The following is an 18,692-nucleotide window of genomic DNA, read 5'->3' on the forward strand; positions in this document are numbered from 1 at the left end:
ATTTTCATAGACACTTTTGGGGAAAAAAAAGTATTTTAGGAGAAGCTGAAGTATATCTACCATTATTCACCTGGGAGTTAATGTTAATGTACACTTTAAAACCTTAATCAGCACTCGAAAAACCAGACCCACAAGCGTGACTGCAGAGCCAGGTGACAGAGATGCTGCAGATCCCACCTGTCCTGAGATTTTTGCTCATGACTGAGACTGCACCTTAAGTGCAAAGACCGACAATTCCAGCTGTATCACTGGATCCACAGGGATCAAGATTTCTGAGTCACCAAGGATCCGCACCTTCTCCCTCCTCAGAAACGACTTGATAATTAATTTTCACTTTGACACTAAAAAAATCAGAACTTCACATAAAGAAAAGCATAAATCAAAACACCTATTGCCCTGGCATTCTGTTGTGCTCTCTTTCACATTGGCTATATTTTCTTTAGAACTCCTGTTGTGAATTTTTCTAATGAGTATTCCCTCAGCTTAGCATAGCTCTGCCTGTGCACAAGCCTATCCCTTCTGTTCAAAAGTCCACCAGCTCCATTATTAAAGTGGATCAGAAATTTCAATATAGAAGAAACAATTAGCTAACCTCAGTCCAAAACCTAAGCTCATTCAATGTTTTATTAAGTGCATTTTAAAAGATTAACTATTTGCACTGATACACTATATTCCCTTAAACCAGATGCTAAAGATAAGAGAATTATAGCAGCATGATTATTTCCAAAGTCCTCACGTGTAATAAGTGTTGAGACTCACAGCCAATCTAAACATATTGTTTACAGACATTGATTTTGTCAGCATCACCAAACCATATTTTTCTTAACCAGATTACCATCAGGCTGGAAAGAGCAACTTCTAAGCTTCAAAACCGGGAATCCATTTTTCCAGCAAGCATTTAATGATGTCAACCTACTCCTGTAAACTCAACATTCGGTAACCAGAGAACTGTTACAGTCTTCTTTCATTTAAAATTATTAATGAACGATGAGGTCTAGTTTCAAACTTATTGCAGGATTTTCCTTAAAGGTGCCTGCCAGCATTTAATGACATTTCAGAAGAATGTTTTTTCTGTTTTGCTATGGATTTATTCTCTTTTACCATTGCATAGAATACCCATTATAAGTAAATCCCTTAATAAGTAAATGTCTGAAGTAAATGAAGTAACATGGGCTTTGCAAATTCAGACCAACAAAAAAGGCTACTTCTAATAAAGCAGCAAAGGGTTCCAAAAACAAACAGAAAAAAATGGAAATTTGAAACTCACTGTGGTTAGTGAATTATTATTTTCCTAGCAAAGCACCCAAGCACCAACCAAAAGCATTTCATACTATGTTTTTCAGTTACATTAGATTTAATACACTGTGAACTCTGAGCAAAGCTTTTCTACAGTGAGTATGTAAGTATTTCCATCTTGCACTGCCTGCACTTCTTCCATCTTTTGTTCACATGGGAAAACAACAAGCTTTGCACACCTCAGAAGGTTCACTTCATCTGTCCTGCGCTGGCCTATCCTCACCTACTTCCAGGTTTCAGCTACTGCCCCTGCAGAACCCAAGTCTAGGCGCAAGATGAAAGAATTACAGGATTTGGTGAAGACCGATATTAGCCAATACAGAGAGATAAAAAATGGTTATCACATAAACCTCCTTTTCCTTAAGAAATCGAGCTAGAAAGAAAGCAGTCACAAAAGTAGAACCAATAGCAGAAAAAGGAGCAACTCCACAGCACTGCACTGCTGCCTCTTCCCTACCACAGGAGCACCAATCCATACTACTACGCAGGGATATTTTGAATGGTTGACTGCAGCAGTGCTCAGGCTGCTTTCGGGGTAACGACAGTAAGGGACTTCCCATGATTAGTACTGCTACAATATTAGGGAAAGGCACTTGAGTTTTCTGCAAGCCAAGATGAACTCAGGAACAAGTCACAGCTACATCACGTTCATTTCCATTTTCTTCCATTTGAACTGTTACGAGACTATGGGGAACAGCATCTCCCTGGGGGCCAGGGCACTGGTAGCCATGGGGGCTTCCCCAGTGAGGTAGGGCAGGCTGGGGGCAGCCCCAGCCAAGGGCATCAGGCACCTCTGTGGGGATGACCTGAGGCCAGGCCAGGATGTCAGCCTGTGGGCAAGGGTCAGGCCTGGTGAAGGTAACAGGGAACAGATTAAGAGTCTCAGGATGGCCAAGGGACAGGGAAAGGCCAAGCCTGGCTTGGCATGACCCATGTCTAGGCTGGGTAGGGTTGTGGAGCACTGGAAACCATCACTTTGCTGCAGCATTGCTGGAACAGGGACTGACAGCCCGGAGGGGACTGAAATGGGGTCCAGGACAATGGCCAGAGTTGGGGAAAGCCCCATGAGTGCTGGGCAGAGACAGTCAAGCCTGGTGGTGTCCTCAGGACCCTGGCACAAACAAGAAGTAATGCTATGAAAACATGAAAATGGTTGTGCAGCTGGCTTAGACCAAAAGTCCATTTAGCCTCCAAACATTTATAAGAATTTCCTGAACCAGCACCTCCACCAGTGCTAGCCACAAGGATGCCTTTCATTTATGGATGCTACAAGAAAAAAACCCAAACATGAAGGCCAGAGTGTAATCTATTACGGACTGCCACTTAACATGCCATTTCCCGTTTCTGAAGATATCAAAACTCAATTTTCAGGTTTTTATATCACTCCGTACCAAACAGTATGAGTAACAACATAAATGCTTTGGAACCATCTGGATTCTCCCCATAAATACCATATTTAACTCTTCTTCACCAAAGCAAGGAGCTTCATGAAGATCTATCCTCTCTCACTTCATTCAGCATGCAAAGCCATTGGATACAGCTGGATATGCAAGAGCCACTGAAGGGACTCCATCACTACAGTATCTTACGTTCAGTGAATGCAAAGCCAACTTTCAGTTTCCTCTATGAATAGCTGAAATTACCAACTGGGTGAACTGCACCTTAGAAGTTAAGCCACAGGAAAGCTAAGGTAATCCCAACAGAAGGAGAGAGCATTTTCAAGAGCATTTCCGAAAGCATTTCCTCTCTAACATTCTTAATGAATGTGAATACCTCTTCCCAGAATGGTAGGTTGGTCTGCAGCTATGAGACCCCTTTTGACTTTGATTTATGAGCTCCACATCTTGAAAAGAATTGCAACTAATACAAATATGCACTCAGAAAACAAAACACTCATGTCCTACAAATCAATGGACCTATTTCGCCTTGAGAAATTGACTTTTCTATTTTATCTTTAAATAGCTGGAAGTAAGCAAACATAATTAAGGTTGTCTGAAAAATACATAAAATGATGTTACTCACTAAGAAGAATGAATTAAGACATGCAACTTCTAAAGACAGAAATTACCAACTGGAATGACAACTCTCATCCATAACACTGGACTTAACAGATTTTAAATTATACTGTAAAGGAGCACTAAACAGTAGACAATGCTAGCATACATACATATGTCTCTGTATAAAGATGGACACAAAACATTACACGGCAGTATTTCTTCTATGGCTTTATATGTCTCTAAGCACCTCATCTACATGTCTTTTAAATACTTCCAGGGATGGTGACTCAACCACCTCCCTGGGCAGCCTGCTTCAGTGCTTGACAACCATTTCGGTGAACACATTTTTTCTAACATCCAATGTAAACCTCCCCTGGTATAACTTGAGGCTGTTACCTCTTGTCCTATCACTTGTTATTTGGGAGAAGAGACCGACACCCACTTCACTACAACCTCCTTTCAGGTAGTTGTAGAGAGCTACAAAGTCTGTCCCCTGAGCCTCTTTTTCTCCAGACTAAACAACTCCAGTTCCCCCAGCTGTTCCTTGTAAGACTTATTCTCCAGATCCCTCACCAGCTTCGTTGCCCTTCTCTGGACACGCTCCAGCACCTCCAGCACTCCTTTCTTGGCAGGAGGGGCCCAGAACTGAAGACAGGATTCAAAGTGTGACCTCACCAGTGCCCAGCACAGGGGGATGATCACTGCCTGGTCCTGCTGGTCACACTATTGCTGATATCGGCCAGGATGCTGTTGGCCTTCTTGGCTGCCTGGGCACAAGCTGGCTCATGTTCAGTGGCCATCAGCCAGCAACCCCAGGTCCTTTTCCATCAGGCAGCTTTCCAGCCACTCTTCCCCAAGCCTGGAGCATTGAATGGGGTTGTTGTGGCCCAAGTGCAGGATCCAGCACTTTGCCTTGTTGAACCTCACACCACTGGCCATGGCCCATCAATCCAGCCAGTTTTTTACCCCGCAAAGTGTATGCCTGTCCAAGCCATGAGCAGCCAGCTTCTTCAGGAGAATGCTGTGGGAAACGGTGTCAAAGGCTTTGCTAAATTCTAGGTAGAAAACATTCATAGCCTTTCCCTCATCCACTAAGTGGGTCACCTTGTCAGAGAAGGAGATCAGGTTAGTCAAGCAGGACCTGCCTGCCATTAACCCATGCTGACTAGGCCTGATCCCCTGGTTGTCCTGTACATGCTGTTTGATGGCACTAAAGATGATCTGCTCCATAACATTCCCCAGCACTGATGTCAAACTGGCAGGCCTGTAGCTCCTCAGTCCCTGGGCATCACATTTGCTAACTTCCAGTCAACTGGGACCTCCCCAGTTAGCCAGGACTGCTGATAAATGATGGAAAGTGCCTTGGTGAGCACTTCTGCCAGCTCTCTTAGTACACTTGGGTGGATCTCATCCAGTCTCATAGACTTGCGTGTGTTGAAGTGGTGTAGCGGGTCGCTGACCATTTCCCCTTGGATTACGGGTCTTCATTCTGCTTCTCATCCCTGTCTTCCAGCTCAGGGGGCTGGGCACCTGGAGAACAAGTGGTCCTACTATTAAAGACTGGGGTAAAGAAGACATTGAGTACCTCAGCCATTTCCTCATCCTTTGTCACTACGTTTCCTCCCACATCCAATAAAGGATGGAGATTCTCCTTTACCCTCCTTTTGTTGCCGATGCATTTATTCAAACATTTTTTATTGTCTTTTACAGCTTTTAGCCAGATCAAGTTCTAGCTGGGCTTCAGCTCTTCCAATCTTCTCCTTGCATAACCTCATGACATCCTTGTACTCCTCCTGAGTTGCCTGCCCCTTCTTCTAAAGGTCATAAACTCCCCTTTTTTTCCTGAGTTCCAGCCAAAGCTCTCCATTCAGCCAGTCCAGTCTTCTTCCCCGCCAGCTTCCCTTCTTGCACATGGGGACGGCCTGCTCCTGCACCTTTAAGACTTCCTCCTTGAAGAATGTCCAGCCTTCCTGGACTCCTTTGCCCTTCAGGACTGCCTCCTAAGGGACTCGTCAACCAGCCTCCTAAACAGGCCAAAGTCTGCCTTCTGGCAGTCCAAGGTAGCAGTTCTGCTGACCCCTCTCTTTACCTTTCCAAGAACTGAAAACTCTATAATTTCATGATTGCTATTTAGCAGTATATATATGTTAAAAAAATAAATAAAAAAATAAAAAAAAATCACAAAACTTTTAATGTGGTTTTCAGGTCCAGTTGTAATACATTCTTGTAAAAAGCCAGCAAGCCTCATATGCAGTGTCAAGAGAAAAAGAATAAAATAATTTAAAGTCAATATTTATTAAAAATTACTAGGTCATAGTATTTTTAAACATTAACATCTCTGTTGCTCCAAGTTAAATCACAAGTGTGCATCTGTAATCACCCCTTATCAATCACTAACTTATTTAAGAAAGGTGAATGATTCAATTATTTTAAAGTGATTATGTCAGCCCTCTTACTGTTACGCAAATGGAACCCCCATGAAAACCCTGTTTTCAGTACAACTTGGTTCAACATGAATTCTGCTTAATTCCAGATTACAAATTAGTTTTGCAATTTTAACAGTTACAAAGTTAAGATCATATTAAAAGTTATCATTTAGACTTTCTACAGTTATGTTCTCTTCTTGGTGGGATCATGAGGTGCCACAATGAGACATTATAAATTAGTGGCTACAATTCCCAGCTAGCACATGGGACACTGGGCTAGGAACAAAGACACACTCCTGAAATCATGTGCAGTTCCTTTGGAAATGCATTTTTACTTCACATTCACTTTTCACCATTATTCACTTCACAAAGACATCTATATGTTACCATAATCAACATGTATCCTTAGGACTATAGGGAGGAACCCCCAAATAACAAATCATCTCTACCCAGCAATGAAAAAAACCCCAGATATCTCTAGATGTTAGCAATTATATTTAAATACTATACACCAGAAAACAAAACAAAACCATCATTTTTTGGAACAGCAACAACAACAACAAAAAAATTGTAACACATGAGCAAATAAAAGGCTTGGTTGCCTTAACACTATTCTTCAATACTATGCAAATTTACTTCACAAAATGTATCATTTCAACTAACACCACTGACAAGGGGGAAAAATCCAAACTGAGAAATAAAAGTGTGAAAACAAAGCTGACCTATGTAACAGCCTACGAGCACTTCCTTTCCATGTGATTTGGGCTGACTCAGTGACATGTTCTCCTTTGAAAATAAAACTTTATAGCACCAATAATCTCCAAAGATTTTCTTCTAATACTGAATGCTTTGATTAAAACAGTTATTTCACATGAAAGCAAACTATTGTAATTTTTGCCTGTACCGAACTACAAAATTTCCAATTTAACCCCATGTTAGCATGCAAAAAGCTACCAAATTATCTTAAATGTAGAAATGCTAATTATTTTTCTTCTTAAATTACATCTCAGAACTCCAAAAATATGCAAACTAAGCTTCTTGACAGGCATTTAATTAGCAAGACCTATCATTCATTGGATGTCCAGTAGGGCAAACCCAAGAGTTTTACTATCATGTCAGCTACCATAGAAATGAAAAATTACTGAATTGAATGAAAATGGAACTGAATGGAAAGGGAACATTCGTAAAGAGAATTGTTTGTTGTCAGTGAAATCCCATGTTAAAATCATGCAAAGGGGTGTAGTAAACATACAGAATAGTCTTCACTATTACTGTAAAGCTAGTCTACTTTAAGATGCAAAAAGCCTTCAGATTGTGTCATAACAACTTCTTAGCATTTCCAGAACTGTAAATCAAATTCTTGCAGATCCACCATGTCATTCAAAGAGGTCATAGTCCTCCCAGGCAAGAGTTACAGCCTCCACCAACTTTCTACGAAGATTCTTACTGTACTTCCTGCACATTTCAATGTGTTCTCGGCTAGTATACATGGTCTTTATTAAACCATGTGATTTTGTTGGAAATGCCTGGAAAGCAATGAGTGGAACGTCTCTCCGGTAGATTTGAAAGGACAGTGAATTCTAGCAGAATCCTAGGAAAAGCACCTGCTGACAGGAAGACAGTTACAGCCTCTTCCACCAGCACAGCTGCCCTTGGCACCCACCATAGCTGCTGCTTCCCTGAAGCTTCTTAAGTGTTTTAAGACACTATTTAATAGGAAGGCATAGTCCAGAAGACGACATTTAGTCAAAACAGTAACAAAGACAGGAAGGTGAAATCACTGTCTACCTTTGCATCGTAGTCCCTTCAAACTGGCTTCAGATTAATACAGTACGACATCAAAATACACTCAAAAACTATTTCAGCCTCAGCCCATATTTGACCTTTCTTGTCTAACAGACACCTTTTCCAGAGGATAAGTTATTGATTGAAGAATTTTAATTCTTATTATTGCACCCTTATATATGTATCTAAAACAGGACAATATTTATATTAAGCTTATGTTATAGGATCCCATAATGAAAAGCAGAATGTAGTGAATTATTTTGAAATACTCTCCTTCCCTAGTTAAGGGGATGTGGTTCCACTCAAAACTCTGTATAAACATTATCAGGGGTGTGGGCAGAATCACACAGTGGCAGTTGATTACTGGTGACAGCAAACACCAAAGAAAAAAACCTCCAATTGTGAGCATACAGAATATAGTCTGTATATATATATACATCTCCTTAATAATTATGTACATATAGCAAGTACTCATCAAATGTATCTGTCACTATGTTTTTCTTCAGGTGTCTAAGTTTTGTCAAGCACCATATCAACTTAAAATCTTCTGCAAAATTATTATATGCCATCTGCTACTGTGGATAGATAATAGCATATCTGCTGCCCCCCTTCAAGAATGCAATGTGGAAGGATTTTCTTTTTAAAAAGAAAGGGAATGTGGATGGGTGGTAGAGTAGCATTGCTAAACATGAATATGAATACCAGGATGCCTGTTGCACACGGGTTATTATTACAGCTCTTATTTTTTCTAGCTCTACAGAAAGCTCAGGGTGGGCATAGTGCCTCTTCTTGTTCACACCTGCCCTCTTCTCAGCGTTACCATAAGATGCAAGTCAAAGGATGAGCACGAAGCTCCTGCTCTCTCCACTCAAGGCTCAGTATTTTCCCAGATGACAGAACATTCTCCTTTTCTCATCGCATGCAACAGGAGTAAAGACAGCTTCCCACTTGTTTCATTATGACTCACCAGAGAGGAAAAGGGAGAGAGATCACCTCCTGCTCAGTCAATGAAATCTTACCGGTAAGGTATCTCATTAAAGAGTCCCATTTCAAAGAATAAATACACTGTCTATTTTGTATGTCAAATAAGAAAAAATAGATGTATGCCATCCTCCCACTACATTCTAAACAAATCAGCAGTAAAGCTGATGACATTTAAAACTAAGTGCTCTTACAAGGCCTTGAGAAGTAAGCTGGCAGGATCCCCTCAGACTTCAATATCTTGGGCTAACCCAATATTAGGATTGAGTCAATAGAAGATGTATTAAACGTATAAAGGCAAGCAAAGTATTTCTCAGATGGTTTAGTCACACTAATGTTAGCTAATCCACATTACAAGCAGCACATAGAAAGCTTCCAGCAGTAGCGTGGCTTGGGCTGCTTCCATGTTAAGGTTGAGTGATTATGCAACAACCACCTCTGTGAACTATTCCTCCGACCCTCTTCCTTTCTTCCATCTTATCCTGTCAACTTGAATAACAGATTCAGTACATGCACAACACGCACTGAAAATCACACAACATATGAGTTTGTTCAGCATTTCATACAGAGGCCTAACTAAATCCTCTGAATCATCCTGCAATGCTTCATTGCATGTAAAGGGGATGAAGGTTAATACTGTTATCCTTCCCTCACCAAAATGACAGATGTACTTCCTCCAAGATGACATTTAAAGAATCAGTAAGCTTTCATTCCTTTCTTTTAGCCCCTTTCAAATCCAAATTTCTATACATGGATACTCCAGAAGATGCAGATAACTAAGGCTCTCAGAACCAAGCCACATGAATCACTTTTAATAGTAAAGTATATTTCACTAGGTTCTGCCTGTATTATACAAGGTAAGAACTCCGATCAGGTAATAAGACTGAACACCTTATTTTATCTTCAGTATTGATGAAAATATTTTGAAAAATGTCTAACAGTTTGAGATCAGTATTGTCAATTTTTGTAGTCTACAAAGCATTAGCAAAAAAATATGAGTTTTTAACAGTTTAAAGTGATGCTGTTCTGGATTTAAATTGATCTGACCATTCTTCTATCTATTCACTCAGATCTTACGAATATCTGGGGAATCTTCACCTAGGGCTAGACTTGCATTAACTTCAGCTTTTAGATTTGTACCAATATCCAGAAGTTTGTAAGACTACAGACTAGAATCTTCTGATTGGTTTCTGTGGCACTATTACAGAGATGGTGTAGCACTTTACAAATCTTCCTCAAGCACTCATAATTGCAATCCTTTAAATATGTATTAAAAAGAACACCAGAAGTAAACAGCAAGCAGAAAAAGAGGAAATAAAAAATAATTCTGAGCTATGGGACTCTAGTGTTTTTTCTGCTGTCAGTTCAAGGGTATGATTGTGATCTTTCAACCGTTAACAAAAGAATCATGTTTCAGTATCTACCAAGTTTAGGTGCAAAGAGGGAATCAAAGCAAAATGCCACAGCTAAATATGCATTGGGAAAACACATCCATTTACCAGACAGAAAAGGAGTAAGCAGTTACTGGTTAAGCTTACTGAAAACAATATTCAGAGGACCTACTTCTACCTAATATGAATGTTTACTATGTTGTAATCTACTAATTAGAATACCAAGGAGAACCTTTTACAGACTAATAACATGCTATTACTAAGTACAGAACCCAAGAGGAGAGAGGCTTTCAAACTTTGTTTCGGGTCTACTTCCTCTGTTTGGTAACAACATGAGACATAGAAGAGGGCAAGAACTCTGATATGATTTTTAATTTTCAGAGAAGAAAGTTTATCCAGGTGCCTGCAGTGTATCACAGCAGAAATAATGACTTACTGTCCTTTTTGAGCATAACTTTCAGGAATGAATTATTTTTAATGCATTGCTCCTGAAGTAGCTTCAGCGTGTTCAGCAATTACTAAATACATGCTAAAATAAAGTTTTCCACAAATCTTCAAAGCATTTTTCCCCATTTTATGGATTTCACTAAACCTGTTCATTAGCTTTATGACCGGGCAGTTACTCCAAACCCAATCCACACCACACAATGCCTTTTAAGTACTGATGGCAAAGTCAATGAGATTACTTATACATAGTAAGAAGAAACTGTATCAGAAAAAAAAACCACCCACCAAAACTCAAAAATAGGAAAAAGCACTCATTGTTTTTCAATAGGATCATTGTTGACTTGCAGCTATAATGTCAACCATGCTGGCATGCCTCACTGCTAGGCCTCTAGCAGCTAATGGCAGCTTGTTCTAATCGCACATCAAAGATTAAGTTGCATGCTAGGCAACACTTGTTCATACAGCTTGTCCAGTACAGATGACTCTCTGGCCCAACCTGAAGTACCTTACACAGGACAAAGGGACAGTCAGGTGTCTCAGAAAGAGACCATGCCACTGCCAAGGAGCAGACTCATATAGGGGAGAGCCAATTGCAAACGCTGAAGAAAGGAAACATATCTCAAGTCCCACTTTCCTTTGGAAATCACATTTCTTATTCTGAGTCTTGCCAGAGAACACACTCCCCATTCAGCCAACTCTACAGTCTCGAAGCCAGAGAGAGCATCTGCCTGAAAGGTAGGGGTTTGAGTCTACTCAGACTCCAGGCAGTGAATCAAATCTCTCATTTTCTGATCAGGTGCTCAGAATAGCTACGCTAGAAAACCACAAACAGGCATCAGAATGAATTAATCAAAACGCTATTGACCTTAGGGGAAGGGGAAAAAAAAAAGGAAATACTTCTACAGCATGAAAGCTTTCTACAAAAGAGTCAAAATCAAGCTCAGTAACCCTGTGCAACCAGGTGCTCAGACTTTCTGAAGAATATAAATCAAACTATGTTTTAAAACCCTATCTATAGGCTTCATGATCTCTTCTGCACTTCTCATTTTAGTGTCCTCCAATTATGACTTAAAAAAAGGGGGAGGGAGAGGGCAAAAAGAATTTAAGGGGAACATTTAATGCATTTATCACTGAAAACATGTAAAAATAACTTTGCAATGCAAGACACCTTGCTCCAAATATTACTCATTTTATTACAAGACAAATCAATACAGAGTCTCCAGAGAGGTTAAAAATACAGGGACAAAATAAAACTAAAAATCAAAAAGCCATCAAAAATCATGATACAAAATGAGACAAAAAAAAACCCAAATTAAGATGATATAGCATTTAAGAATATAGAATTTTTTATTATGAAATACAACACAGAGAATTAGCTTTTCAATGAGTTATCAGGTATTAAAACAGAAAAGGTTGTTCAGAACCAAAGAAATAAGCAGATGTTGTTGGAAGCAATTAGAAGAAAATTTAGTATACATAAAAATATACATGCATGATGAAACGAAATTAAAAGTGTAAAATTTTCTCTTAACAGATGGAGATATGAAAATGTCTTTTTTATTTTTCCCCTTATTTAAATAGGAAGCTTCTCCACTAGCAAATAAGAAAATAGAATAATTGCTTCTTTATATTCCATAAATAAACAGCTTACATGATGTCAAGTCTGCCAACTTTTTACATGGTAGTTATCAAAACATATCGACTTACAGAGGACAGCCACAGCTCCGGATTCAAACATGAGACATTCTTCTCTGTTTCTGGCTTCCACTATCACACTGAATGGAAGTGGATCCAGCTTGTGATAGACGCGGTATCCTTTACTGAAAGCCATTTTGCCTTTACCAGAGGCAGCCCTGTCCAACACAAGATGATGTTAGCGAAACCTTCCTGTACTTCCAGATACGTTCTGCAAAGCAGGTCTGACTTGCATCCTTTCTTAGGGATTTTATATGTTTAACAAAAACAAACAAACAACAACAACAACAACAGACCTGCTCACTCTACCTCATGAGACTTATTTTATCTCATGTTCCAAAACAAACACAGGGACTATTTAAAGACAACATAGCAATGTTTCGAAATCACAATTACCCAGAGAAACATCTTTCAAAAAAAAGGATTTATTTAAAAGCTTCAAAGAGACAACAGGAATTTATTTTACAATATTTATTAAATAGGATTTCTTCTTAGGAAAAAAAAAGAAAAAAAGAATGAAAATAATGTTCACTAGCCACCACAAATACGTAAGAGTGGCAAATATCTTAATCATAAAGTAATGCCAAATGCAGAGGACCAGAAGCCTGGGCACGCTTCAATTTTTAGATCTATTTTACTGATTCTGACCTTGTAGAAAAGGACAGTATACTTTCGACACTAAAGCTGTTAAGACGTTTTAAAAGATCATTCTAAACCGTTAACCTATTTCGGTTTTCTTTTTCTAAAATGAAAGCAGGTTTTTGTTTGGATTTAAACCCTCCCCTGCAGTGGCTGATGACTGAAACATTGCAGTGTTGTACTCGTGAATCTGCCTGTAAGCCCCAGAGGCAAGATCTTCTTTTAAAACAATTAAAAAACCCAAGCAATAAAGAACTATAAACAAACGCGTGAGTAGCCAAATTTTAAGGGCTTGAGTTCAGGAAACATACAGCGAGAGAAGATTCTTCTTGAGAAGCCAGAGCAGGGGTTTCTGCCCTCTCCTTTCCCTTCAGCTCCGTCCGTAGCCTCCAGGGCGGACGCGGACTTTACGCCGCCGGTCCGGAACACGCTGGCCCCCGCCCTCCAGCGCAGCCCCTTGCAGGCGCAGCACCACCGGCGGTGGGGGGTTAGCACCGCCGGGCCGGCCCCTCACCCGAATCCCCCCTCCCTCGCTGGGCAGGAGGAAAGGGGCCACCCACAGCCGCGAGTCTCCCACCGCCCGGCCGAGGGGCAGCGCCGCAGCCGGCACCGAGCCCGCAGATCCCCGCCCCGCTACCACCTGCCGCCCAGGGCAGGCGCGCACCGCCGGCCGCCACAGCCCCGCGCCGCCAGCACCCGCGACGACGCTGACAGAGCCTCCTCCATCTTGTCTAGCGCCAGCGGCGCCCCCGCGGCCCGAGCCCCGGAACGGCGACAGCCGGGCCGCCGCCGCCGCGCACTGACAGGCGCCGCCGCGCGTCCGCCGCCCCACCGCTCCTCACCCCCCCCCAGCCGCAGCGGTACCAGCGCCTCCCTCACCGGCCGCGCCACCTGCCGCCGACGGCCGCCCGCTCCGGTCCGTGCCGCGGGAGCCGGCGTGCGCTCACTTCCGCTCCGGACCCGCCGTCCCTTCCGCATTGCGCCTCCCGCCACCGGAAGTCGGTAGAGGGCGTGCGGAGGCGGCGGCGGCGCGAGGGCCGCCGTTGGGCGGTTGCTGTGAGGGGGGTGCTGGCGCCGGCGGCCCCGCGTCTGGGTCGGGCTGTGGCAGAGCCGGGCTCCCGGGAGCGGCATCCCTCGTGTAGGCCCTGAGAGGGGCACGCTGAGCCGGAGCACCGAGCCTGGGGGGAGCCCTGCTGTCAGGGTGGAGTTCAGCGTGAGGAACCTGGCCCCTCACGGAAGGGTAGGAGGAGAGCTCTTCGGTGCCCATTTGCGCAGTCTTATGGCAGTGCTGGATTGCCAGCTTCCGAGTTGACAGACGCGCTGTGGATGCTCGGTGAGGCTCTGTTAAAACAGTGCTGGTTGTGTATTTATTACAGTTGCAGCAGGGAGAACAAACTTGGGGATGGGCTCACAAAGAGCAGTGTGAACCGAAACCCCTCGCTGTGCAGAGTGTGCGAGGGGCGTAGCACCCATGGGTGCGGGTGCTCACCGAGTGCCTCGGGTCAGGTGGGAGCACTGAGTCACGGCTAACGCCTGCCGCTGCCTAACGGGCTTCCAAAGTTTTAGGGAGAGACCGTCAGCATCTCTTCGGAAATTTCCATTCAGCCTGTGCAGGGTGTAAGTGGAGGAGGAGCAGCGCTTCACAGGAGCTTTACTGCATCATGTTGGTGATACATTACAGGCTGCTGAGGAGACTACACAAGGCAGGTTTGAGAGCTACATGCTAAAGTCAAGGGAGAAGTGGCTCTTGGTTCACTTCAGATAGCGCTGGGGCCAGGATGGCAGCTGGAGTGGAGAGCTGAAGTAGAAAACATCTGAAAAACTGGAGAGACTCTCTCTTCACTGAGGCTGTAATTGGAACTTAAAGAATATGCATAAGTGCGAGAAGTATAGCTACCTCCTGAGACAAGAGCTGGGCTGTCTTTGATTTCAGATTGTAGCATTTCCTCCCGCTCCCTTCTCCAAGATCAATTCCCAGTGCAAAGTGTAAAAATTAAAAACAAAAAGACCTTTTCTATTTCTTACAAGTTTTATATTGAAGCACAGAAAGTTATGTTTGATATATATTCCCTGAATAGCTCTGGTCTATTCTAAAGAAACAGTAGATTGTATACATAATCTTTTGATATTTAAATATGGTCTTATCCCACCTATCTACCATAGGCTAAGTACCAGTTGAAGGGAATACACTGATGGGAGAAAACACAGAGCAAATATTTGCAAGGCAAAATACAATGTAAGTGATCTTTATAGAGTTTAACTGGCCAATTTCCTGCATGCATCATGATGACTCCAGTGAAAATGTTCTATAGATAAATAAAGGTATGATATTTAAAAACACTATTTAAACATAAGTTTCATGGGGTTTGAAATTAGTAGAATGAATAATTACTAACAGTTTATTACAGCTTATGCTGTTTCTCACTTGCTCATGGTGGATGTTCACAAATAATTGATCTCTAGCACAACTTCAAAAAGAAACTCATGAAACTTTTTACTGTTGCGAATGTAAAAATAACGACAATATGGATGCTGTGGAAGCAAAGTAAGTGTGTCCTGCTTTTATCCAGGCTTAAAGATCACTAGCAGGGATAGCAATTTAAAGGTTGTTTTACAAGATACACCCAAGGCTAAAATGATAATAAATGATATATACTTGTAGCGAAAAACAATTGATGTATAAGTTTATTCACATTTTTTTCAGCAGATAAATAGATTAAGGTGGCATATGTGGCTGTTTTCTTATGAAATATGTTTTGCCTCAGGTTAATTTTTTTTTCCTGGTAGCTAATCATTATTACACAGTTGAAAATGGACTACTCTGTTATTTGTTAGTGACTTTTCAAAGTCAGAGAAGTGCATCATTTGAAAATATAATCATAGAATCACAGAATGGTTTGGGTTGGAAGAGACCTTAAAGCTCATCTAGCTCCAATCCCCTGCCATGGGGTTTGGACCAGGTTGCTTCAAGCCCCATCCAACCTGACCTTGACCACTTCCAGGGATGGGGCAGCCACAGCTTCCCTGGGCAACCAGTTCCAGTGTCTAACCACCACTCACAATAAAGAATTTCTTCTTAATGTCTAATCTCAATCTACCCTCCATCAGTTTAAAGCCATTCCCCCTTGTCCTGTCCCTACCTGCCCTTGTGAAAAGTCCCTCTCCACCTTCCGTGTAGGTCCTCTTAAGGTGCTGGAAGGCTGCTATAAGGTCTCCCTGGAGCCTTCTACAGGCTGAACAAGTCCAGCTCTCTCAGCCTTCCTTCACAGTAGAGGTGATCCAGCCTTCCCAAATGAGAGGCCCTCTTTTGGACTGTGTCTTCTCTCTGGGGACCCCAGAGCTGAACACAGTACTCCAGGTGAGGCGTAACGGAGTGGATCAGACTGGGAGAATCACCTCCCTCCACCTGCTGGCCACGGTTCTTGTTACACAGCCCTAGATACAACGGGCTATCTGGGCTGCAAGCACGCATTGCAGGCTCATGTCCAAGTCTTCATTCACCAATATCAGTTTACATCAGCTGAGAATGTGAAAAATGTATTGCTGTCAAATAGTGGGAGCTTTGAGAAAGCTATTATTAACTTCAGAAAATGCTGCTGTTTAGAAGGTAATGGAAAATGAGTATTAATATTTGATTCTAACAAATTGCCAATGTAATACACTGCATAACATAGCAAAGCATATTACAAACAAAGCTTATTTTTTCTTCAATTTAGTGTAATAAAAACAACTGCCAACTGAATTTCAGAATCTCACCAGTCTTAAATATATGGAAATGTTGAGACATACCGCTTGTAACTGGAGCTCAGGGAGCAGGGAAGAGGTAGAGAAGTTGGGAATGAAGAAGTGAAGTTTAGCCTGGGATAAAGGGGTGGGAAGGAAAGGTGTGTTAATTGTCTTTGTTTCTCGGTACCCAGATCTATTTTTATTTCCAATAAGTTAACTTATTTTCCTAAATCAAGTCTGTTTCCCATGATGGTAATTGTTAAGTGATCTCCCCATCTTTATTTTGACCCATGGGCTTTTTCATCCTGTTTTCTCACACTGTGCTGTTGAGGGGAGTGAGAGAGCACCTGCGTGGGCATCTGGCTGCAGCCCACTTTGCTTCTGAGCAGAGCCTGTTTAAAACATCCTGCTGAATGATTTCTGTTAGCTAGGTATCACAAAAGTCTTAAGATGGTAAACAGACAATACTCAAGAACTTGTGTGAAATCTAGGCCATGAAAATTTGGGCTTAAGCATGTGAGAAAAATACTACACCAAATCTTGGAGATGTATCTGTGCTTTGCTCCAGATCTCTGCTCTGTGGAAAGATGTAACTGTGCACATAAAGCATAAAAGTAGTGTAAGTGGACTCAGTGGGGCAGTTCAAGTATTTAAACAAAACCACATGCTTAAGTCATCATTTGGAGCAGAGCTTTAAATTGCAGGCCCTTATATTATAAGGTTGGTCTCCATGCAATTATTTTATCCCCATTCATTTACTTCTGCATATTTAGGGCAAGAGTTTTACTTTTGTACAGAAATCAAGTACTCTTGGACAAACAATCCTATATCATTTGACAGTGCAGAGAGACTAATTCAACTAACAATTGTAAGGCCACCAAAGTTTTATGTTTGGAGTACCACACGCAGGACAAAACCACTCAACTCTGATCCATCAGAGCTGGTTGTGTGCAAGTTCCTCAAAAAACCACATCCATCCTCCCTCCTTGCAACAAGCATTTTTGAAGCCTCCTGAGAGTGCTTTTTACCATACATGTCACTGCTAACTCCTGCAGGAATGCTTTGCTTCTGCCTTCACAGGTAAAGCCGACTGGACAGGTCACAGGTGGTGGTGTTTCCTTGTGGAGCACTAATCACAGGACATTTAGTTTTCACTAGGTGACTAATAAAACTAAAGTGACAGGGGGACTGCTTTTAAGAACCACCATGCGTAAGAGGACAGGTCAGCCTTTTAGAACAAACCTCACCAATGCTGTACACTACAGCAAAACTGCAGGTGCATATCTCCTCCCTCAGTGGATATATATTTAGGTTTCTTTCAAAAAAAAAAAAAAAAAAAAGCCTTTTTTGTAGAGTAACTTGGGGAGAACTGAAAGCAGAACCACCGATTGGCAAACTTTTGCAGAAAACGAGATGTATGTGAAAGGAGGAGAAAGAGGAATCACACGTCTCCCTGAATTTGTACAATTTTTCCTCCAACTTCTCCATTTCACGTTTCAGGTTTCATTTTGTTTTCCTTTATAGTAAAGGACAAGGTTTTCCCATTGCTTCTGGCAACCTTTAGGGAAAAGGTAATTCTGTAATAACTGTAGTAATATATAACCGTATAATAAAATAATTGTAATAATTAACTGTAATAACAATTCTGTAATAATTATCCTGTCCATAAAAATGTCAATGACTGGAAGTTTTACATGCAACTTTGTCGTACATCTTCCCTGTTCTGAAGCAATACTAACTACTAAAGGGGTTATTAGACTTTGTTAGAGTCCCTAGAGTTCTGAGCATAAGATTGCCATGTCACTTAATGTGTTAGTACCTTCCCACATGGGGTTTCATCATCATCTAGGGCATCGGTCTCTTAACAGGTTAGAATGATTTGTTAATTTTGATAGTGAACAGTGGGGTACATGTGGGAAACTGGGAGAATAACATTAGAGCAGTTGTCCTCGGATTACACCTCAACCAAGCAGCTACTTCACATTGTTTAAAGAACATTACCCAAAGCATGACCCATTTGCTACTAGCATTTAATTTGCATCAATAAGTGAGGTACAGGTGAAATGATAGAAGTGAAAGTGGTTAGTTTGTTTATAAATAAAATTGGGTAACATTATTTACATAACGCCTTTATGTGCCCTGCACAATTTTAACTATTTATAGATAGGAAAGGCGCTGCATGGCCTAAAATGAGAAGTTAGATTACTTATCACCCACAAGTATACTTTGCTGTAACTTTCTTCATGTTGCTGTTCTCCAAATGTGACATGTGGGCATAGGAAGGAGAAACTCCTCAAACATGCAGGAGC

General features: G+C 41.7%; 1 protein-coding gene across 11 annotated transcripts in view; it reads right to left on the minus strand.

Annotated features, from left to right (window-relative positions):
• The window catches only part of SYNJ1 (synaptojanin 1), a 66,447-nt gene extending 52,828 nt beyond the window's left edge, over positions 1-13,619 (minus strand). For all 11 annotated transcript variants that reach the window (XM_030477627.1, XM_030477636.1, XM_030477631.1 and 8 more), the window contains exons 1-2: positions 13,537-13,619; positions 12,031-12,176 (exon numbers count right to left, since the gene is read on the minus strand). In XM_030477627.1, the coding sequence (XP_030333487.1) occupies positions 12,031-12,154 (124 nt within the window). In that variant the 5' untranslated portion in view covers positions 12,155-12,176; positions 13,537-13,619. The remainder of the gene's footprint in view (positions 1-12,030; positions 12,177-13,536) is intronic.
• Positions 13,620-18,692: the final 5,073 nt, after the last annotated feature.

Source organism: Strigops habroptila, chromosome 2 (assembly GCF_004027225.2).
Source record: "Strigops habroptila isolate Jane chromosome 2, bStrHab1.2.pri, whole genome shotgun sequence".
Taxonomy (NCBI): Eukaryota; Metazoa; Chordata; class Aves; order Psittaciformes; family Psittacidae; genus Strigops; species Strigops habroptila.